General features: G+C 40.9%; 3 protein-coding genes across 5 annotated transcripts; all 3 read right to left on the reverse strand.

Annotated features, from left to right (window-relative positions):
- Positions 1-5766: 5766 nt before the first annotated feature.
- On the reverse strand, positions 5767-8176 carry LOC145406365 (protein FMC1 homolog). Of its 2 annotated transcripts, XM_080277525.1 has the most exons (4): positions 8118-8172; positions 7713-7761; positions 6736-6958; positions 5767-5959 (listed from the first exon to the last, which is right to left on the reverse strand). In XM_080277525.1, the coding sequence occupies exons 3-4, from the start codon at positions 6954-6956 to the stop codon at positions 5863-5865; spliced, it is 318 nt and encodes a 105-aa protein (XP_080133651.1). In that variant the 5' UTR covers positions 6957-6958; positions 7713-7761; positions 8118-8172; the 3' UTR covers positions 5767-5862. The 2 variants fall into 2 exon arrangements, with proteins under 2 accessions (XP_080133651.1, XP_080133650.1); XM_080277524.1 differs by lacking the exon at positions 7713-7761 and having other exon boundaries at positions 8118-8176.
- A 1881-nt stretch (positions 8177-10057) lies between these two features.
- On the reverse strand, positions 10058-16478 carry LOC145406305 (ELL-associated factor 2-like). Of its 2 annotated transcripts, none has more exons than XM_080277466.1 (6): positions 16202-16478; positions 14681-14786; positions 13153-13384; positions 11973-12264; positions 10876-10996; positions 10058-10232 (listed from the first exon to the last, which is right to left on the reverse strand). In XM_080277466.1, the coding sequence occupies exons 2-6, from the start codon at positions 14778-14780 to the stop codon at positions 10150-10152; spliced, it is 828 nt and encodes a 275-aa protein (XP_080133592.1). In that variant the 5' UTR covers positions 14781-14786; positions 16202-16478; the 3' UTR covers positions 10058-10149. The 2 variants fall into 2 exon arrangements, with proteins under 2 accessions (XP_080133592.1, XP_080133591.1); XM_080277465.1 differs by having other exon boundaries at positions 10870-10996.
- A 906-nt stretch (positions 16479-17384) lies between these two features.
- Positions 17385-22719, reverse strand: thoc7 (THO complex subunit 7). Its single transcript, XM_080277450.1, has 5 exons — positions 22697-22719; positions 22081-22201; positions 20910-21026; positions 20413-20608; positions 17385-19251 (listed from the first exon to the last, which is right to left on the reverse strand). The coding sequence occupies exons 1-5, from the start codon at positions 22704-22706 to the stop codon at positions 19042-19044; spliced, it is 654 nt and encodes a 217-aa protein (XP_080133576.1). The 5' UTR covers positions 22707-22719; the 3' UTR covers positions 17385-19041.
- Positions 22720-23795: the final 1076 nt, after the last annotated feature.

Raw genomic sequence — 23795 nt, forward strand, 5'->3', positions numbered from 1 at the left:
TTTTCCCTCCTATTATTTTTATTTTTCCCCCACGTTTGACCTGTGCATTACCGCCTTACCTACAACACCGATGCTGGAGAGGGACGCCTCCTCGCAGTGGCACCGATATAACCGGTCGGCTCCGCTGCTCGGTTATCTAAACGCCTCTCAACTCCCTCGAAACTCCCTTCACATCCTCTGAAAGGTGGATGGTGTATTGCTGGAGGAAGACAACCAAACTGTAGGCTACCGAATTCACGATCAGAAGAGGCTAGGGTTGCAGCTCCTACTACCTTTACCTACATCGTCCACCTTCACAGCGAATAGGCCACCCATCTCCATCCCAGCCCGCCATGCCCACTTTCTCTGTCCACCTTACGTAGTCCTGAGCTATCAGATCTTACCAGATATAGGCGAATGTTGGAGAAGCTCGTCCAGATTTCATGTACCGGTTGTGAAGCCTCATGCACGATGATTCTCTCCTGCACATGTTTTTACCCCTGCAGTACGAGAGACCTCCACTAAGCTGAAAAATATCGGCTTGCGGGAACAGCAGTGAAGCAAAATAGACGCCATCGTATTGAAGGGATTAGAATGGCGTCCATATAACCGGCCTGCTCTGCTGCCCAGTTATACAAACGTCTCTCAACTCCGTCCTTATCCACCGAAATAGGGATTGCGGACTGGAGCAGAGGGGCAGTTATAACCTGTAGCCCACCAGGTTCACGTTTCTGATGAACCGACAGCTACAACTATTATGAACCTGCAGCTACAACTGCTATGAACCGGCAGCTATAAATGCTATGAACCTGCAGCTACAACTACTAAGAACCTGCATTTTTTTTTTTTTTTTCTGTGTCCGACTCTGGGCGTAGGCTTCACAGCCTGTTCCCCAAGGCCCAGTAGTCCTTCTGCATACCGTACACCTCCACATGTCACCAACTGCAACTACTATGAATCTGCAGTTACAACTACTATCAACTTGCATCTACAATCACTGCTTCATTGACGTGTGTTACAGTTTGTTCTTCAAATTCAGCACGGCTTTATTCAACGTAGGATTTTTTTTTTTTTTTAGCTGAAGGGGTTAGACATATTCTTCATTAACCCCATCGCAAAGAGATAGCCTTCCTAAAATTTGTAAAAATCGTGTAGTGGTAGCAAGAGTAAACTAAAAAAAAATACGTCACTGGTTTTGTCAGCTATTGTAGCTTTTGCAGGAAAGACAAGTAAAGGAGAATGCACAACCTTCTCATGTTCGGTTCATCGAGGAGGAAAAAAAAAAAATGTTGCGACAGGGAATTAAATCGTATGGTGTGTGTGTGTGTGTGTGTGTGTGTGTGTGTCGCTAGACAAGTTCATTTCAGGTTAGAAGAGTGGTAGGGGTGGTGGTAAGAAGAGATTAATGAAGGTTTCAGCTAACCCTTTCCCTTTCGAAAGGTGCCTCCTGAGCTGATTACAACTGTGTGGAATAACAAGAATTATCCATAGCTTTTTTTTGTTTTCATCTGACGGAACTGGTCTATCCAACAGCTTGAATTCGCAGTTGCATGAAATTCGATGAGCTATGGGGAAGAGATAGAATGACTTCGGTTATTGGTCAAATCAGCCCTCCAGTCTAAATACATTGGGCCATCAACTGACTTGCAAGGGGTCTGGGATATTCATTAGTGTAGAACAAACGGGCTATAGCAAGTGCCTTCATAGTAAATAAACCTCTTCAATACGATGGAGAACTTTTACATTTTATTCTTGCTTCCTCCAGTCGATTTTTAACAACTCAGGAAAGATTTATCTACATGAACGGGTTAATGATGCCCATATCTAACCCCCACAGTTAGGAGAGTATCGTCAAAGCTATGATCATACGATGGTAGCAAGAATGAAAAAACTTTATCAGACTGAAGTGATTAAATTTGGCAGAAGCAAACCACACGTACAGTTGGCCACATATGAACCTGGGACAGCATCCATGTAAAGTTGAGGTCTGGCAGCTGGTGCACTTGACAGGTTTGACGTATTCACATGATTAATGGGGACAGTAACATGAATTATCAGGGTTGTCAAATATTAGACGAAATGGCCAAGTGACTATGATGCACGAATATCAAAAAGGTGTAGACAGAGCTCCGCCTCACACGGATACTGTCCTATAGGTTCATATGTGGTCAACTGCACATCGTGTTGATGCGGCTTGTCAGTCAATCGTCACTTATTAACGAACAATGCGTCCAATTGTCCCTGCCTCCTCTCACCCCACTAAACGTTGCCTGGTATCAGAGATTTATTTGTTTATAGATTTTTTTCCAGACCTTCATTGCCAGCATCTTTTCATCTCATTGGTTATACAGACGTTGATATGTGAGGTAAGTGGGATCGCTCACCATCCACTTACCCAATGAAGCACAACCTTAAGATGACTGTGTGTGTGTGTGTGTGTGTGTGTGTGTGTGTGTGTGTGTGTGTGTGTGTGTGTGTGTGTATACCATTTACAACGTTTTTTGGTAACCATAACCAAGTGACGCCTGGTGGTTTATTGGGTAAAGATGCTCCAACTGGATAGGGCTCGTAAAGTTTTATATCCAAGGAGTGGTGAAATTTATTACCCACGTAATACCACGCAGGGAAGAGTGAGGCTGGACACCCTCGCCTCAATGTCAAGACTGAGGAGCCTACCCCCGGGCCCCTACTGTCTTGTTGGGACAAAGGACTGGATGATAGAAGGACTGCTGAATGCAAGAAAAGTGACTGTATGGCATCTGTTGTAACCCAGTCAGCGCTATATTTGTACTCAGTCAGCACCTTGTCTGACAGCTCCCCCCCCCCACACACACACACATACTCAGCAGCCGTACGCCTCTTGGGTAAGACAGGTTTCTTATCGACTCTGCTTCAGCGATTTATTGTATAAATTACTCTCTTTAAAATCTCAACAGACATCATATAAACTTGACACTGGGAACTCCCCAAGGGCTGAGAGTTAGGATTCCCATATGTAACTCATTTATTTATTTATTTATTTATCTACAAATTTACTAATTTCTAGGTCGACCTAGTTTGCACCAGTAACGTAAAGAATAAAATAAAGGTGCATAGATCGGTGATGAAAAGACGATACTAAATATTTTAAGCTATTCAGAGTTGGGATTATACGGCCTAGCAACACCAACAGCAACACCACCACCACCATTACCAGTGTGTGCGTGCGTGCGTGTGTGCGTGTGTGTGTGTGTGTGTGTGTGTGTGTGTGTGTGTGCTTGGAGGGCAGGCAGTGTCACCTTCACATTGCCCCACCACAGGATTCACGTAGCTACATTTACGGGGGTCGTGGAACTCACTGCAGTGCATAAAAGACATTTTACTGGTTACGGTTTGTTACATCCAAACATAATGTATCTGTTATTTGAGTACCACTCTTCCTCCATAACTTAGACTGTATCCTGTCTATAGAATTACAAATAAATGTTTACGGGTGTCTCTGTGAGGTGTACATTATTTTATGTATGCGAATGCATGTGTAGGAACTAGGAGGTGCACTGCACACGTGAATGCATCGTTGACTGACGTATAGATGGTACAGAATCTGACCCAGATTAAGAGGCAACAACGGGATTACCACGGAGACGCACATGCTGCTTGTCTGTTTGTACAAGGGGCATAACTTCTGACTTCCTCATCCCACCCCTCTCTCCCCTCCCTCAGAACACCCCTCCCTCATTCCTCCTCCCCAGAACACCCTCCCTCATTCCTCCTCCCCCGTACACACCTCTACTATCTCCCCCTCCCCAGGACACCTCTCCCTCTCTCCCCTTTCCCAGAACACTATTCTCCTCTCTCCCCCTCCCCAGAACACCCCTCTCCTCTCTTCCCTATCTAGGAAACCCCACCTCCATCCTCACAATACCTTTGACTGCAAGGATTTCTATCTGTTCAGTAAAATCCGTTGGTGTTCCACCTCATCAACGAAGTATACATGTATATACATACATATGTACAAGTATTTGTGGCCAGACGTCTTAATCCAGGAAATAGTGGCTACAAGCAAAACACCTATTGCCACCCTGTCCAGCACCGTCAGACTGCCCTTCCTCCAACTCACCACTCTCAGTCATATAACTCCCCACCCCATCCTTCCACCTCATCCTCGGTTTCCCCCTCCATCTCAGTGACCTCAAACACACAGTAATAAACAAGTTGATAAAGCATGATGTCACAGGGGAAGTCCATGGTCTGTGAACGTTCACTTCAGTCGGGGAACTCTGTGTGTGTGCGTGTGTGTGTGTTTTATTAGCAGGAGGGAAAATGTGGAATCAAAACTGTCCTTTCTTTTTTTTGTACTTTATATTATTAGTAATCTCCTTGCATTAGTCTTTGACGCTTACACTTTTTTTTATTTTCACACACACACACACACACACACACACACACACACACACACCGTTCGCTGGTGCAGTGGTAACGTTCTCGCTTGCCAACTGGTGGACGGGAGTTCGCGCCTCGCTCAGGTTGCGAAAAGTTTCACTGACGAAGTGGGTGGTTACTGTCCCCCTTGAGCAAGGGGACGGGGTGTGTGCGTGTGTGAAGGTCACAGCTTTGCCCTTAGATCGGACTATATGAGCTCTCAGCTCCCTTCCGGGAGGGTAAAAGCTGACGATCACTACCATCAAGTGATCCTGACCGATCCTGTGAATTACACACACACACACACACACAACTATTCTCTTCCTATTTCCTTACCGGTCTTTCTTCATTGCTTCCCGAGCTCTCTTCTCTCTCCCTCCTTCCTTCCTTCCTTATTCTTTATCTCTTCCTTTTCCATTCCTTATGGCTCTCCCATTACTTCCTTTCCTCTTCCTCCTTCTTCCTTACCTCCTCCTTTCTTCTTATCTCTTCCTCCTTCCTTCTTAACTCTCCCTCCCTCCTTCTCATCTCTGCCTCCTTCCTTCTTTTCTTTTCTTCCTTCCTTACTCTCTGCCTCCTTCCCACCCTTCTTCCTTCCTTACTCTCTGCCTCCTTCCCACCCTTCTTCCTTCCTTACTCTCTGCCTCCTTCCCACCCTTCTTCCTTCCTTACTCTCTGCCTCCTTCCCACCCTTCTTCCTTCCTTACTCTCTGCCTCCTTCCCACCCTTCTTCCTTCCCACCTTCCCTTATTCCTTTACATCTCGCTCTAACTAAGTCTAATAACTGCCATCTCCCCATCATAACTCCTGTGTTGCAACAATAAATTAACACCAGAAAATGCACCTAACCCAAGAAAATGAAGATTCCATTAATAATGAGGTTAATGAAGGCTATATCTCATCCCTCTAGTTCCAAAGTCTCTCCTCAGTAAAATAAAATGCAAGAAAAAAATGTATCATTCATTCATTCATCATCCAATTCTACAGTACGTCAGCCCATAAGGAATGTAGGAGCCCAGGGCTAGGTAAGTTGGTCCTGACATTTAAGATGAGAGTGACCAGCCTCACTCATCCCTCTAAGGCATTACTTGAGCAATAAACCCCAACCACCCCTTGGATATAAACCTTCACCTGTTCAATCCCATTGGAGCACTGTAATTACCCACTAAACCACCAGGCACCAAAATTTGGTTATATGGTTACCACCCAGTATAGTAAATGGTTTCCTGGCGTACAAGAAACCATTTGGATTGTCACTCAGTGTAGAGTCACCCATAGGCAGAAGGAAGATGAAAGAATGAAGGGAATAGAAAAAAAAAAATGTAGTGTGGAGGTTAGTGTGTCAAGTACAAATGTAAAGGAATAGTAAAAAATTCCATATTCTCACTAATCAATTATTGTTATTAGTATTTACACATAATACATGTAGAAACTATCGGTAAATATACGATAGAAGATATATGTAAAACGTTATGCTATACATCAGTGCTCATTTGGAAGCTTAAATCCAACTATACTGGCAGTCTCCTTCACAGATCTCTCACCACGGCCGCGGTATTCATCGTGGAGCTCCTGATATCTGTAACAAGAAATGTGATATTAACCCTTGAACCTGAATGACCTGTTTAGTTCATTCTTGCTAGCTCTGGGCAAACGTATGATGCTTAGGAGAGACTTCCTAAACTGGAGAGGGTGGAGGATTGATGTACACATTATTAACTCCTTCTCCACAAAAAATTTCCCCTATATGAAAAGACCTGATTGAACTGATGGAATTAATCTATCTCTCCATCCATCACGAAATTCAGTATTGCTCCATCAGAATAAAGATCTACTAAAACATCACATCTTCTTCCAAGGGACGGCTACAGTAAACTGTATGAAACAAAAAATCGGTTTTATTGGCTGATTTGTCATTTCATCTCCAGAAATTTTACTGTGCTGAGATTTTCTATTTGTAACACAAGGGGTTAAATTTAGCTTTCATTAACCTCAAATATACATGACGTACTTCTTGGGAAGAATAAAACTGTTTGGTGACTGACTAAATATAATATAACAGATGGAGAAATAAGGACTGACAAGAAGTGTATGTGAGCGAGGTGGAAGAGGAGACGAGGGGAAGACCACAGATCAGATGGAGGGATGGGGTGGAGAGATATATGAAAGACAGGGGAGTGAGTTGGCAGGAGGGCAGACAATGGGGCAATCTGGAGGCAATCTGTCCGTGGCTAGCCTTTACAGGATTAAGGTGTCTGGCACCAGATAGACAGACAGGAAATGCATCATCAAACTGAAGAGGTCAAATGAGGAATGACTGTTTTGTAAAGGTAAAAGTTAAGTACCAATACTGACCTTCTGATGGATTCTAAATAAGTAGAACATGTCTGAGCAAGGTACGCCATTGCTTCCTGCTCGTGGCAATGCTGCATGTCAGTCACTGAGTTCCGCCTGTACTGTGACATCAGGTAGGAAAACGTGGGAGAATGATGTATTTTTTCATGCTGGCCAACACTTCTGCGTAGCTCCCTGATGAGGCTTCGCAATGTCTGTACTTTCAGGGATGGAGCTGACATCTCTGTAGTACAAAGAATAAGTGGTAACAATAGTAATAAATAACAGTAATGATGAAAAAAATAATACTGGTTATCTAACTACCTATACTCAGACGCCATAATCCCATAAGGGGTGGTCATTTGTTTGAGTTAGTTATTTTATGGGGAGGGGCACTAACCCTCTGCCAACCCACTTGTTAACACATAGGGAACATGTATGTTTTGGTTATATGGTTACCACCCAGAACTGTATATACTGTAGTTTCTTGGCTAACAGGAAACCATTAGGCTTGTCAATAATTGTAAAGCCACCTGAAAATGAAAGAAGAAGAATAAAGAGTGACAGGAATGATGGTAGAAACATGAAGAGAGGAGGGCAGATACAGAAAAAGAATGATATACCGGTACGTGAGAGAAGAAGTTGGCAGTACATCAGGTGAGTGGATGGTGGTCACTGCCACCTATCATCATAAATAATAATAAAAATAACAATGTTAATGATAATAATGATAATAATAATAATAATCCAGGTCTTCCAATATTAGATACAAATTTAACCTCTTTGGCCTAAAGACATCACATTCTTGTATTCTGGCGACTGCCTGATGATTATATTCAGCTCAAGTAAGACTTCACACTGCAGGGGTTAGCCACAGCCCCCATTAACCTGTTCAATAGTGGATGTCTTTCCTAAGCTGAATAATATCATAAATACATAATCTGGACAAAGGTTTTTCGTAGTTTAATATTCAGTCTAACACTGGAAAGGACACCTACAGCTCCACTGTTCGGTTATACAAGCGTCCCTCAGCTCCTCTCCTGTACCCTGAAAGGATGACATGGACTGCATAAGAAGAACTTCACTCTGAAGTCCACCAATTTCATACTTCTGATGAACCTGGGGCCACAACAACTGTGCTGTAACCTGTGCTTAAAAATGTGGTGCTGATGAAGGTTTCGGAAATCCAGAATAACTAAATTATGACCCTTCTTGCTCTGTCAAACCTGGTTATACATATAATGCATAAAAACCCAATCTCCCTGAAATCCAGTAAGTTACCGTACATAGCTTTAGACATTTGTTTTTTACATAGTAAGGCAAAGAATGTCATACAGCATACTTTAAAATGCAAAACTATTGTGTTACTTCCCTAAAAAAGCAAACACGAAAATCGAAAGTACCTCTAGTAACCTAAACTCCAGTCCTGGTTAGACCCCAGCTGCTTGTTGTTTGTTTACATCTGGACCTTTAATGAATTCGAAACACTGTCAACTTTTAACCTCACATCTTTTTTCACTTTCATCTTAAAATCTATCCTATCCCTTTTATTTTAAATTTTCTTAATTACTTTTTATTGAATGATAGTTTATGGGCAGAGTAACATAAGCTGATGAAGGAACAGTGAATACATCCCAGACGAAGCCACAGTCAAATACAATATCGAACACATTGTAATATACGACGGGGAAGTTAGTTGATTAATAGGTTGCTACATTCTTTAGCAGCATATGATGCTATCATAGAGAAAGGTAGACAGACAGATTCGCAGAGACAGATACAGATATATAATCCAAAAGACTTCTTAGCAAAATGTTCACTGTAAAGAAACACCATATCCTATCAGCAAATGATTATTATGATTTGTGCATTTCATGTGGAAAACGGGTTCAAAGAAGGTGAGCCTAGTCCCAGCAGAAAACTTTATACATGTAATCAGTCAAAAAGACCAAATTTAGACTGATATACTGTTAATGGCTTCCCATCAAACCGGAGACAAATTGGAAAAAAGGATTTCTGAGTCATTTTAGTTATCCAATATTTTTGGGTAATAGGCTGAGATACTTACTGTAATGAAGTCACGTTTAAGTAGCCTACAGATCAATGACCCATGTTGCCTTTTCTCTCTCTTGAGGTACCTTGTGCTGTACTCACACTTCAGTAACTGTTCATAAGTTGGATTTGATAGATTCCCAGGGCAAGATACAATCTATATCCTTCCTGTTTACTATGACAGCTTCCACTCCCCTGTTCTAAGCAGTATGTGCAGTTCTGTACATCAGGAAAAAATGAAACCTAAACCCCTTTAGTACAATAAGTCCAAAGGATAGTTTATTTTTTTCCTCTTGTCACTGCTAATTTCTTTCAGGTCATTAGAGGTATCTCATGGTGACAGAATTACAAAGATAGTTTGTTGCATGAACAGACTCTTCACCAGCAATGAAGAATCACCCACACTTCATTCTCATGGTAGTACCTCCAAGGGTGAATAGTAACCAACCACCTGCTACAGGATTAAATTTACTAGCTTTATGAACAGATATATGTACAAAGCCAGGACTTGGATAGTGTGGCCCATTACACTCATCATACTGCTTGATAGTTTTCATACTTTTGAGCTTTCACCTTCAGATAGTGCAGATAAGCACTACAGCAGTCCTCAGTATTGGTGTTGCTGTGGACCCATGCTCATTCGGACATCAGCCAAGTGGAGTGCAGGCAGAAATTATCCTTCTCTTATAGTCCACAAGCCTCCTGTCAGGGGATGCAGAGGGAATTCAGGGGCATTTGTACAACCAGGAAGTGCCATCACATGAAGATGCCCCTCTTGCTCCACTTCCCATTATGTTACGGATGTATTTCAAAATATCATGGTACTTCCCACACAACAGATTTTTTTTAAAACTTGGGCTACTGGCTTATCAGCTTTATGGACTGTAATGAAACATCTGAAATTTACTGTGGGGGGGAAAAAAAAAGGTGACACAAAGGACTTACAGCACAATTCATCTTTTCTGTTTTCTAGTGATGTGAAAGCAGTCTTTTTACCTATCTAATGCTAGGGGCCTTGATTCCAGGGGCTGGCCACAAATAAAACCCAACTGTGTCACTGTCCTTCACCATCAGGCAATTCACCCTTCAACTCTCACCACCCTCACTCATATAGCTACCTCTCCATCCCATCCCTCCACCTCACCCTGTTTCCCCTCTCCCTCTCCCCTTAAGCCTCAATCAACTACATTCTCCTAGTCAGTATCTCATTCTCCATTCTCTCCACACAGCTAAACCATCTAAGGGTACTTCTTCAAACATAGTTCAGGATAAAAAGAATACATGGGAAGCTTCTTACTTTATTATAATCAATAGTGACTTTATGACCATGATGCTCCATAAACACTAATCCTAAATACATGGGAGACAACCTGAGTTAGTAGCTCAATCACTGTCCTCTGACACTGAGGACAGTTCCAGGTCTTCTATGAGGTCGGCTCCATTAGGCATGTTCCCACCAGGTCCTCCTGTAAGAAGATTATGGTATACATTTAATTCCTTGGCTACTATAATAGCTTTTACATTTAATATTACTGCCAATCATATTCTCTTTCTTTCATCACCATCATCATCCCATCCTATTTTTTCCCACCTATGGACAGGGTGAAGCATGATCCAGAAGGCAAGGAATGAGAAGACACAACAGCAGGAGAACTAATTAACAACATGCCCACTGAAAAGGGCTACATACACCATCATATAACATTACCCAGCTTGGGAGCGAATTTTCCACACTCAAAAGGCTAATTAAAGCCTTCAGTTTACCTTTCACTACAAACGATTTCCTTAAGTTTATTAAAAACCATGTGGCGAAAGCAAGGAAAAACAACAGAAGGACATAATCATACTGAAAGAAGTCCACCCAGCATGATGTCTCCATTTTTTTTTCCCCCCAACTTCATGTAGCCTAAGTAAATTACATACAGTATTCAGTTTTGGTAGGACATCAAATAGCACCAAACAAATCTACCGGTTGGATTGAGAATAAACATGATAAGCATAGGCAAACTAACTGTAACCAGTGAGGAAGAAGTGCTAGCATTAAGATTAGGGTTGGATAAACTCCCACTGTATCATAAACTACATAAAGTAAAGGAATCTTACTATGACCATTTGCTTTCTTTGCTGTTGGTGCTTCTTGTTCAGGTTCTGAGTCTGAGTCAGAATCACTGCCAGAAGATGAACTGCTGTTGCTGTCAGAGTCACTTGAGGAGTCAGACATTTCCTGTGACTGAAAAATAACTTTCTTATTATACAGTCTATCATCATTAACATCACAAATAATAATACAGTATTCATCATCCTACAGTATTGGAATTTTCCATGACAACTGATCAGAACTTCACTTACATTTCTACCTCTCACTTTCCTCCGCTGGCTAATATTCCACAGCAGATAAGGCCTAGCATATTTTTCTGACCACAGATGACTATTAGATATATCATGCAGAAAAATGATCAATATGCTTAAAGTGTGAAATATCGTAGACATAATGGAATACAATATGTTCTTGATTGTTAGTGAAATTTAAAAAATATCACAGATTTTCCCAAGTAAATGGTACTGTAAATTGGGGAAAATTGGCTTATTAGCTTGACAAGAAGCAAATAGTTTAATAAACTGCTGTGGACCTGATATCAAAGACCATTAAAAATGTGACTTAGCTACTGTGAGAAATTTATGTAACAATGCACACTCAGGGATCTGGGTTTTTTAATATCCCACTTATCTGCCTCACTACTCAGGTCAAGTCCATCAATTTCCTCCCTAATCCATCATACCAAAGATAATAATCATTATCCTCTCTCAGATTAGGAATATCAGTCAGCACAGAGTTGGGAAGAGCATAAGGTGGAATATTTGGTAAAGTACTGTCCGTGACAGTACAATACCATAATATAATGCAAACACTGGAAGTATTATGCCCACATCTATGAAAGTGTTGGCATAAATAATCTGTCTAATTCATGGTTGATATGAAATAATGAAATAAAATCAGTTTGTTTTCATTGATAGAACTGGGCCACACACAACCTGAATACTAAATAGTGGTTGCAAGAAATCTGATGAGCCTAAGTTACAAGGTAACAATGAGTCTCCCTGCTTAGTAGTCTAAACAATTCTCCACCTAGCTACACTTGACCATCAACTAAGCTGAAAGGTTTTCTTGATCTTTGTCACATTAGAACAAACACACTACAGCTAACCTTATCCACAGCAAATCCATCATCCATGCTCAACATAGGCATGGAGTTGGGTGCCGAGCAATGGCCACTGTTGGGACTTTTGCTTGGAATGGGAGATCTAGCATGGGGCGAGGTTTTGGATGAAGGTGACAGCTTGCCATGTGAGGGCGAGGGTCTGGAGAGGGAGTTGGCTGGGCCTCGAGACAGGGGGTGCGAGGGGGAGCACTTTTGTGGTGGAGAATTTTTGCGTAGAGGAGGATCAAGAGGAGTGGTGGGACGCTGCTGGTTGGGTATCCGGCTGCTTCCTTCAGGCCTGTGGAGTGGGAGACATTTTAATTTAAGACAGTCTCACTTAATCTCTTCAATCCAATGATGCATTTTTTATTTTGTTCTTGCTATCTCAAGAAAGCTTCATTCAGAAACAGTCAGGATTCTTGGATTGGAGTGATCAGATACAGTATAACCTTAATTTACCCTTCACAACAAGATGTCTTCCCTACGATGAAGAATACAGTATCAACTACAAGAAATAAATATAAAATCAATACAGTAAAATCTCTACAATTCGTCATCCTTCAAGTTGAAAACCTTTACAACTCGGGAAGGCTCCAAAATATTCATTAAAAAAATCAAAATTCAAAAATTCCCAAAATGCACACATGAGAGGAAGAGAGTCGGCAAAAATTTCCCCAACTCAGTAAGATGCCGAGTTGTACAGTAATGTTTAAGTGTTTAGTGTTTAGTTCCCCAGCGCCGTGTAGTACATGTGATAAGTACATTACAGTAATGGCCTTTATAGTGTTAATTGTGCATTATATAGTGTACAGTGTCAAGTACAGTACATTAAAGGTGTGCCCAAAAGTGATCTTAAGCCCTCCTAACACCTCCAAACACTACCAAAAGTCCTCCTCCACGCTTGGAATACACCCTACAACTGCATGGAATCATGGTAAGGCAGCTTTAAGTGTCTGTTGTAAAAACTTGTAATTATTTTCCATTTTTTTCTTTTTGGTGTGTGTGTGCTGGGGGGGAACTTAATGTTCATCCCTACAACTCGGCTAATAGGCTAACTCGGCAAGGCTTGGACATGTTTTATGCCGAGTTGTAGAGGTTTTATTGTATTGTCATTATGTCTAGGATGTGCATTGCTGAAGTGCTGCTTGAAGTGAAACATTTTGATTTATGACTAAGGGGATACTACCTGGTAGTTTTGACACTGATGGCTTGAGAGATGCGCTCCAACACAATCTCCCCCGTGCAGTGGTCAATGATGAGGATGCACTCCTTGGCAACAGGCTTGTGGTTGCCCTTGAACACCGTCTGGCTGGTGCCGGAACCCTCCACACGTGGTACTGTGACCGACACCTGGTGATTACCTTCTATCTCAACTGTACCCATCTTCTGCTTGTCAACACTTGCTGGTTTGAAGTCATCTGCAAAATGGGAACCAACAACGTCAGAAAAGTGGTAAAACAATCCTCCACCTCCACTATGCTGACCTTTATCATGTTGACACTTTCTGGTTTGAAGTTATCTGAAAAACAACCAATATCAAAGATGAAACTATGACATTTTGGAACACATTACCAATACAGTAATCCCTCAATTATCCGATGTAACAGAGCTAAAGACATGTCCGGGTAATGGATCCATCTGGATAATGGATTTCTCCCCTGGCCCCTATTCGTACATAACCTAACTTTGAAAGCCAGTGTAAAAGGCCACTACAGTACATCGTACAATGCTTGTTCCTGTTAACACTACTTATTTGGTCAAGCAGACCTATAAATCACAGCCAAACAATTACCATTGTCAAGCAGACCCATCAACCATAGACAAGCAATCACCACTACAGGGCCACACCCTGCAGTGACATGAAAACATGAAAAAAAAATGACTATGCAAGAAAAATGCAGTGGACACATAAAACATAATGGTAAAATGGAATAAAATCAAGATAAAATAGAATAAAATCATAGTACAGTCCACAAAGCTAGAATACAATGTCAACACTCAGGATTTGACCATCCCACATCAATCTTACCCAGGATTTCCCACTTCTAAAGAGTCAGCATTACCCTCTTCCTTTTCCCTGGTGGTGGGGCTATTATCAAACATCCTAGGAAGAGGCATGTAAGGAATAGTATGGCCTGATGAAAGTAGGGAACAACCTCAAAAACTACCATGTGCACTGCCATAACAACTTTCAGAGGCACTGTTTACTATACCATACTGTTGCCAGGTGGGAACTGGGAATGACTGAAGGGGTCTCTAAAAGACACTGAGTGAACTACCTAGCCAGACAGGGCGGTGCCACCAGGCTATTCCCACCCGGCCGGATGCAAAAATGTTCTCGCAGCCATAATTTCCACCTAGACGTGTGCATTTTGTCCGGATATTGAGAAAAAATGTAAGAACAATGGTTTCGAACAGCCAGATCACAGTGTCCTGGTAATCACCCTCCAGATAATCAAGAGATTACTGCATACAGGCATAATGAGAGCTTACTGTAAGGTACAGTGCTGGAGAAGGATGCCTTCATGTGGTGCCATTGATATAAGCAGGTGGCTCCACTACCAGTTATACAAATGTCTTTAAATTCCCTTCATATCACCAAGAGGAAGATGGTGAACTGCAGCAAAAAGACAACTTCACCCTGCAGTCCACTGGTTTTACATTTAGATAAGCCTGAGGCCACACCAACAATGACTAAGCATTATGTTACTTACACCGGATTGTGTGAAAGGCTCCATCCTTGTAGTTCTTGTTGAATGTTTCTCCCAGTCTCAGTTCTTTCACCTGCCCATCCAGCCCAAGCTTGTCTGCCATGGTCAACTGCAATAAAAAAGAGATACTATAAACCACCATATGAACTGAAAATCTAAGGCACCTTCTTTTCATATAATGCCCTAAGGTACCTGTACTGTATTTTTCCTTTATCAAATATAACCTAAATACTGTAATATATCAAATACTTAAAACCTTCCTGAAATGCATTATCAGAAGTTATTAAATCATATATCCTCATCAGTAATACTTCCCTAGCCTATCTCTCTCTCTCAAAATGAACAGATCTTGAATTTGGCTCTCTGTTATCTTGTTTTTGTTTTTTCTTGGAGACAACAATCTTACGGGCTTCTGGCCTTTGGTTCCTTCTTCCTTGCATAAAAAAGAAAGTGGGGGGGGAGGGGGGAAGGGTGGGTTTCAGCAGATGAGCAACTTCAACCTGCAGTCCACCAGATTCACATCTAGATGAGCCTGGGGTTGTAATTATGTTTATTCTAACTTTGCAATCTTCAATGATGAGTTGTAACAAAGATTAACACTAGAGCATGGTGCTAATCACCAAGGTGTTCAGGAAAGAGGGTAGAGCCACAGCATTGTTTCATTCTGCCACTGGTTACATGATGTACTGTAGACTGCAATAGGATTATAACCTGAGGGAAGACTGCGTAAAAGAACTATAGTACTGTATCACCGACATAAAACAAAACGACAAGGACTTCTTCAACTGATATACTGAAGTCATCATTGCTGATTATGAACAATAATTAAAACACAAAAATAACTAGGTGGCATTATATCTATATTCTGGTGCTGGGAGGGGGATGATTTCATGCAGTGATACCGATATTAACTGGGCAGTGGAGCTGCCCTGTCATACACACATCCATCAACTCACTCCCTGTCCCTCCAAAAGAATGGTGGACTGCTGGAGGGGGACAACTTAAGTCTACAGTCCAATGGGTTTGCACACATATGAGTCTGGGTTTGCAACTACAAATCCTACAGTTATAGCCTTATTCTCCACATCTCTACCGACTTGGAACAGTTCCAAATAAAATATTTGCCATCCATTGCATTTAAATCACCACTCAAAAATCTCCAGAATATTAATAATGGCATAAAACTCAAAATCCATTACACTATTTACTATACCTACGGAAACGTTAACATAGCTTCTAGCCTTCTACAACCCTTAGTCATCTAGTGGTACATGCTAACAATAAAAACACCTTCTGTATCACTGAATTAACCACGTGAATCAACACTATCGTGGTATTTTGGTCTTGAAAATGCAATATACTGAATGCTAACATGTCTGAAATAAGAGGTTCAACTATATTGCCGTGATACCCAAATACAAAATCCATGGTGGACGATATAATATCCTTGCGTTCAAACAAGAAGTATTGGCGCTAAGCATATTACTCCCGTGCTGCCTTAACCTAAAACAGGGTGATAAGTACCAGAGAAAGTGTGGCATACAAGGACCCCGGGGTACAGCAGCCTCTACCAAGGTTCACTTCAGCGTCACAGCCTCACTCACTACGCCACCCGCACAGATGTCTCGCTTTTTCTTACACTAACATTCACAAACTCCAGAGAGACGGGTATCCCTTAAGTCATGGTGCTTTGTTGCGTGACCCTTTGGGCTTTCTGTTCGAGTCTGAGGTCTAGGCCATGGGTATTTGCCATCAACAGGTAGAGTAAGTAGTGGACTATCTCTCCCAGCTGTTACCTCCACTACCGCTGCTGGATGTGATTCAGTCGAGAAAGTATAACACCTACAAATCATTAAACTCATACCTAAGGCAACGTATCAGAAAATTTGTAACCATTATATTTATAAATTAATATTAGATGTAGGAAAGGTAATTAATTGAACTATAATTAATTTCTTCCTCCACAAAATAAACTAATAGGACTGCACTTTATTCCCGAAATGGAGTATAGTACAGTCATAATGTATGGAACATTACTGTCTGATATTCTTTATTTGTCTTTGATACTGGATATATATACATATTAAGAAAGGAATAAATTCATACAGGACGAAAACTGAACATATAAATTCTCTCTCTCTGATGTTCATTTTGTCACTGGGCAAAATCACGGATGATTTTAATTATTCAGGCATTCCCCTTGGACGGATATATCAAGAAAAAGAACATATCCGGAGAAATATGGACGACTGCCAGAATTCGGTTCCTGCATATGCACAGGAACGTATTATAGGATGTGGGTTATCACCACCCAAGATGAGAGAGAGAGAGAGAGAGAGAGAGAGAGAGAGAGAGAGAGAGAAATTGTTAGAACTGGAATTAATAGTCTAAGAATACTTGCTGGGTTCAATAGCAAGTGTCATGGTCTTTTGGCAGATCAGTTTCCAATTCCAGTACTTTTTTTTTTTTTTTTTTTTAGTTTCTTGCCACCATTAGACAATAATGGAGGGCCCTTTGAAAGCAAGTCTGAACTTATTTCCAGTAATCCTTTCACTACAACAGGTCTCTCCAAAGCTGAAGAGATGACAAATATACATAAAAAGGGAATCAGCATAGACAAGGAGCTAATGAAGTCCCTGATGAAGCCAACTGTCTTGTAGTCAATCATGCAAAACAAATAACCATCCAATAATTATTCACTCTTTTATTTATGCATCAGAAGCACAGGAGCCCTGTGCTACATTTCTCAGTCAATACAAAAGTGAAACTGATGAAGTACAGTAGCTGAACTGCTTGAATGAATCTGTGAATGAATGTGAAGTTACAGCACTTCACTATCTTCACTCCACCACAGTGCTGGAGAGGGATGTCTTCCTGTAATGACATCATCCCTCACCTCCCTCCCTATCCTCTGAAAGAAGGATGGTGGACTGCAAAAGGGCAATTTGAGCCAGGAGTCCACCAGGTTCACATCCAGACGAGTATGGATCCAAAACAACTACACTCATCATCAAGTGTCTCCTCTCCCACAGGAACAAAATCCTCTACTGGACTCTAATAACCAATTATTAAAAACATTAGGTAATTTCCATGTACTTCATGCACTGTATATAATACAAAACATTAAATATTACAAAATGAAGCAACTAAACACATTGATTTCATCCTGCACAGAAGATAACTGTGTCAGTGTCTACATCAAAATACAACACTTATTGTACATACTGGCATACATGACATTTTTGAAGCCTACTTTTCTATTTCCAAACCTTACAGCCACCTTGTATTCCATGGCCAGGATTCACAAAAAGCTTTTGCTCAGCTCTGTGTTGTAAGTCTGAGTTTATTTTCCAGGAAGTACAAGAGTAATGAGAAGACTTTGTACTCTCCTCTCCTTGCCTTTCCTGCAAAAGTCAGATTTATGACTGGGGTTTGATCATAAGTTTGTAAATCTAACTCCTCATATAACACACAAACCTTAACCCCTCCAGTCCCTTATTACTTTCATGTAACTGTGATATGATTCAGCTCAGGATTGACATTTTGAAGTGCAGGGGTTACAAACTGCCTTCATTAACTCTTCACTACTACAGGGTGGTCCTAGGTTGGACAAAATTATCTGTAAACAGCAATAATAACGATAAAAAAAGTTATCAAAACAAAGGGGCTAATTTCCTTATGTGCAGGTCGTCATCCCTGGCGAAAAAATGCAGAGTGAAAGAGATTTACTGTATACCCATCATGCCAATGCAGGGTGAAAGAGATTTACTGTATATCCATCATATCACTTAACTTAAGCAAAAGAATATCTCATACCAGTACTGCACTGACAAAATCAATCCATTTAACCCAAGTGATATCCATTATCCTTTAATCTTACTGCTACCAGACAATTATAATTTACCTCAAGACAAGTACTTTCACTCCAAAAGGATTGGCCTCACATGAACTTACTCCATGTCACCCTGTCCTCTGCCATTAAGATGTCCTCTAGAGCTCCAACTCATACCCCTTCCCCTCAAATACCTCTCCACCCAATCCTTCCATTTCATCCTCATTATTACCCTCCTCTTCATTCACATACATTCTCACAGTCAATCTCATTCTCCGTTCTCCTCAACCTCCCTGTTTGAAAAATCCATCCTGACCTGAAGAAAATCATCAGAAGACTGCAAGAATTAAATGAAAAAGATGCCTCTTCACTGAATGGGTTATCATATAAAATACAATAACATCATAATAATGTAGTACAATGAAAATATAACAACCTAAAAATACCATCAACTAAAGGTAGCAGGAATTATCTTAAAAAAATAAAAATAAATAAAAAAAAATAAAAAATAAAAAACATGGCAGTGAAGGCATTATGTTGTGTCCATGGCAGAGTTAGTGAGGTCAATGGTGGGTACAGATGCGGTGAGGTCAATAAGCTCATCCAAAATAACAGGCTGGTCGGCACGAGGGAGCGAGGCATCGTGCTGTAGCGTCTGCCTCAGTTGGTGTAGTGACGTCACCAACACATGAAGCTGTTTGCGTCGCAGGCTGAGCTTTTCATCCAACTGATCTCTCTTGGACTGAAAAGAACAACACATGATGGTACAGTAATAAGATTTATGATAAGGTGAAGATATTATCAATGTTCATTACTGTGTAAAGGACATAAACGTATTCATCACTGCCATTATCATCACCTTTTCCCACTTAAGGATGGGGAAAGGCAGGGTCAGAAAGCACAGAAAAGGAAAACACAAGAAAGAGAGAAATAAGCAACAGTACGGCCAATGAAACGAGCTGCCTTCCATACAAGAGTGATACAAATATGTACAATAGGGTGAATATATGGATAATCAGTATCAGTGAAGTCCTCAACATGTTAAGATGTTTCCACTGTAGGCTGTTTTTCAACCAACTGATCTCTCTGGGACCACAAACAACAACTGATAGCTGGAAGATATATAGGCCTAACAGTAAACAATTGAAGATGTTCATTATTATGTAAGGGGCATAAATGAGCTCCTCATCATGATTATGAGGATTACACAGGCAACTACGGTTGAGGTGAGATACAATCCAGCAAGGAAGGAAAAAAAAAACTTGTCAGAGGACGAACTAATCAACAACATATGCAGTGAAATGGATCAAACACCCATTTTTTTCATTCATCACTCCAGCCCACAGAAACCTGACTACCTCACAAACCTAACTAACAACTTTAGCATACTTTTCTTTGGGGGAGGAGGGGGGGTATTTTATTTATAGATAAGCTTCACATTACCTGCCAAAGAGTTCATTTGTCAACCACCAGGTATCATGTTACAAAAAGGGTGTCTACCTTTCATTATTAGTAGCCTACATGGATATTTTTATTTTTTCAATAGCAAAATTAAATGATATGCTGTAATACTGTACTTCATTTCAGAATGAATGAATGAAATAAACTACAGCAACTGACTCCCTATGCTGTGATTCAGGTTACCTTGATGCAGTGTACTGTACCTACTGTGTGAGGCGACAAATAAATAATGAAATAAAAAGGGCCACCTATCCCAACAAGGATAGCAAATAATGTGATTCAGGTAACACTGAAGGAGCACAGATGCTATGAGAGGTATTTTCTTTAATTTATAGACATTATATAAAAAAAAGGGGGGGGGGGGGTGAGACAGTGTAGCTGCTGTGTGAGAAGACACAATAAGGCATTATAAAGGGCTACCCATTATGATGACTGCCTGTACCTTCAGTGAATGTAGCTGGTGTGTGAGGTGGGCTAGCTTATTTGCAGTGTCTGAGCGAGGTGGATGCTCCTTGATAAGTCTGGCCAGGGCATCATACTCAAGACGGTTGCGTCGCACCTGCCGTGCCTCCTCCAGCTCCTGCTTGGCTGCCTCGATAGCCACACATGCCTTATCTACGTTGTTGCTTGTCTCATCTCTTTATGGGAAAATGACAATATAGTAGTTGTATAGTTTATGACACATTGAGGCTTCCATGACTTACAGTTTAAATAACAAGAGCACAAACTATACACCAATGCTGGTATATCACTACAGATTTTTAATATTATGTTGCTATACTAACATATATCAGAGCTTGGCAAAACACAATGGAACTAAACCTATGAAATAAAAATGTACAGAGCTGTATATAATTATAGAGTATAAGGTTATCAGAAAAAAATAACTACTTCTGGAAGACTGTCAGAAGCTCAGACACTACAGTGTGTCAATATTACCTCAGAATTTCATAATTCTTGATTTCTTCATTGTTCATATCCACAATAGATTTCCACTTGAGAGAAGAATGTTCTATGGCAGCAAGCTGAGTCTGGAGACGATCATACTGATTTTGACTGTAATGTGGAAGGGCAAAAAATTATCAATACTTTGCATAGCTACCAATACTTAAAGAGTGCAGTATAATACAGTACACATCATAGCAATGTACAATAAAATTTCAAGTAACACTGGCTACAAATACATAATACCAAAGACTCACATCGAAGGTTTCTGTAATATTCCAGTGTGCTAAACCTCCGTGATTAATTAATCAACACCCAGGGATGTCTTTTTCATCTTCTTCCTGCTATCTCCTGATGACTGAATTCAACAATGGATAGGCTTTACCAACTGGATGAGTTAGATACAGCCTCCAATTACCCTTTCAGTCCAAGAGTTCTATCCTAAGTTGTGCAAAACTGTCTGGTAATAGCAAGAACAAAACTGAGATGATGCATATACACAGAGTTAGTTGTAAACAGCACAGCGGTCAGTATTAACCCCCTGAATCTTGGTGATATCAATCTATCTATCTACAGCCAGATGCCTTACTATTGGAAGAAGCCACAGACAAATGCCTCCATGTCACCCTGTCCTCTACCATCAGGCTTCCCTCCCTCTAACTCACATCTCTCTTCCTCATATACTTCTCCACCCCATCCTTGGTCATCCCCTCATCCTTCATTTGTATTAAAGTCCTGTTACTCCCATCTGATTTTATTCAACTTGGGAAAGCCCCTTTATACTGAAGGTACTCAGAAAGTCCATCCTAAGCTGAATAATACTGTCAGGAAATGCACACAATAAAATGAAAGACATCCCAAAGCTCCGTACATTAATGTACAGGGCAGCCTATAATTGTGCCATCCAATCTTAAGTACCACTGATGTAATGCAGGGATGGCTCATTCTGTGTCAGGAACACAGACATTTACACCACCCTGTGAAATTACTTACCAATGATGCAGTCAGGGAATGTAATGAAACTGACATTACTGTATAAACAATGAAATGGATTATAGGAAGTACAAATTTTGTAGGGTAGATGCTGCTACCACTAACTGAGCTGCCACTGCAACTCACCATATCGGGTAATTAAGATGAGGAATAACCATCCCATTTACTGTACCTTTCTTGAGGAGTATCATCTGTGGAGCACCACTTAATGAACTGCTTCATGAACATCATCATCACCCGGGCATCTCCTGTGCCATCTCCATCAATCATCAACCTCCGTCTGATGATTTCCTCTGCAATGCGGTATTTAGGTTAGGTTAGTTAATTTTTAAAAAATCAGCCAATGTTTGCTTCCAGGGGGTGAGCAGGATGGAAAACACTATATACTTAGGGGGATCACTAAAAGTGAAGTCCATGAGATGATAAAAGGTGCATCTGTATCACGACACTGAAACCTTGAAAACTACAAAATGAGATGTTTCACACTACCATCTGATATAATCTTATTTCCCTCCCCTCTCTCTCTCTCTTCCATGCACATGCACTCCTCATACTTTTTGTCAGTAATTTTTCCCATACTGTTTCACTCCCTTTGATCTTTTACCCTTCCAATATTCTCTTTGGCATAGAAGGCATCGTAGCACTTCCTCCTACCTTAAGCCATTTACTTTACGTATTACACCTTACTCTGTAAGCTATTTACCCTATTCTAATGCTGATACTGTATCATGGGAACCTATTAGGATATTAAGGTACAATAAGCAAAATAATTCAACTATTTTACGTACCGTCACCCATTGTTTATTTTGTCGATACTCTTTTACAACTTCGTCTGTGAAAAAATTCGCAACAGCTTACTTCTAAACGCTTCTAACGCAAGTTTTAGTTTTGGCGCGCCTTTCAAATAATCTGACCATGTTACAGATTACGTTAGAAGGATGCATGTTGTTAAACCAACAGTCGAATTCACAGCCGTGAAAAGGCAAATAAAATCGAACAGCTTCAGATTCTTGTTCTTCCCCCTTCTGCACCGCATGAAGCGATAGCATTTTGTCCCCAGCGTCTCCCGTGAGGTAATTTTGACTGATGATCACACCTTTATGGAAAAAAAAAAAAGACCATATATTTTCCCCTAAGGATGCGTCATCCAATGACTCAGTCTCAGTTAACGCCAGTCACAGAAGGCTTTTTTACCCAAAAGGGGCTGACAGGTGGTCAAATCAAGTTCATCAGCTACTGACGGAAAACTTGTTCCTGCAAGGGTATATCTTGGTGCAAATCTTCAACCAATATCAGTGACGGAAGGCTTTTCCCCATAAGATTGTGACATCTGATGACCAAATCATCAACTAACAGAACTCAGAGCAAACGGAGGCTGCACACACCTGCAGTCCATCCATCCATCCATTCATTGCCAGACGCCATGTATCCCAAACGGGGTGGCCAAGGGCTTAGAGTTAATTGTTTTACAGGGAGGGGCACTAATCCTCCACCAACCCCACTTGATGCGTAGGGATGCCAACAGCATCTGGTGTTCCCAGGCGGTCACCTGCAGTCACTGGTTAAAAATTCGTGGGTGTATTGACTGATTGAAACACATTGTTGTAAAGGTGTACAGAGTACTTATACAACAAAAGAAGATGGTGGGTCTTGCCACACATCTTCAGCAACTTACACAGTCAATGGTTATAGATTCGTGAGTGTAATCACACAACCTTTAGCAAATAGTATAGTATATGCTCTCAAATGTGAAAGAATTCATGAGATATATCACATACAGGAGAGAGAAGCAACACAGGGCGGCACAGAAACACAACACAGGTGCACTTGCCACGTCTGTGCATTTAAATTGTGCATATTCGAGTATGTTTAACGTACACCTCCAAC

The sequence above is a fragment of the Coenobita brevimanus genome, chromosome 70 (assembly GCF_032717465.1).
Source record: "Coenobita brevimanus isolate Jiangsu-jjx chromosome 70, ASM3271746v2, whole genome shotgun sequence".
NCBI lineage: Eukaryota > Metazoa > Arthropoda > Malacostraca > Decapoda > Coenobitidae > Coenobita > Coenobita brevimanus.

What these genes read in the sequence shown, in the direction of transcription:
- LOC145406365 (XM_080277524.1), bottom strand. Translation starts at nt 6,956, where the DNA reads ATGTCAGCTCCATCCCTGAAAGTACAGACATTGCGAAGCCTCATCAGG. An exon ending in TATTTAGAATCCATCAGAAG is followed by an intron (nt 5,960 to 6,735) that starts GTCAGTATTGGT and finishes TTCTTGTTACAG; the next exon opens with ATATCAGGAGCTCCACGATG.
- LOC145406305 (XM_080277465.1), bottom strand. Translation starts at nt 14,780, where the DNA reads ATGGCAGACAAGCTTGGGCTGGATGGGCAGGTGAAAGAACTGAGACTG. An exon ending in ATCAGTGTCAAAACTACCAG is followed by an intron (nt 12,265 to 13,152) that starts GTAGTATCCCCT and finishes CCCACTCCACAG; the next exon opens with GCCTGAAGGAAGCAGCCGGA. An exon ending in ATGGATTTGCTGTGGATAAG is followed by an intron (nt 10,997 to 11,972) that starts GTTAGCTGTAGT and finishes GTTATTTTTCAG; the next exon opens with TCACAGGAAATGTCTGACTC.
- thoc7 (XM_080277450.1), bottom strand. An exon ending in GATGATACTCCTCAAGAAAG is followed by an intron (nt 21,027 to 22,080) that starts GTACAGTAAATG and finishes TCCACATTACAG; the next exon opens with TCAAAATCAGTATGATCGTC. An exon ending in ACCAGCTACATTCACTGAAG is followed by an intron (nt 19,252 to 20,412) that starts GTACAGGCAGTC and finishes TGTTCTTTTCAG; the next exon opens with TCCAAGAGAGATCAGTTGGA.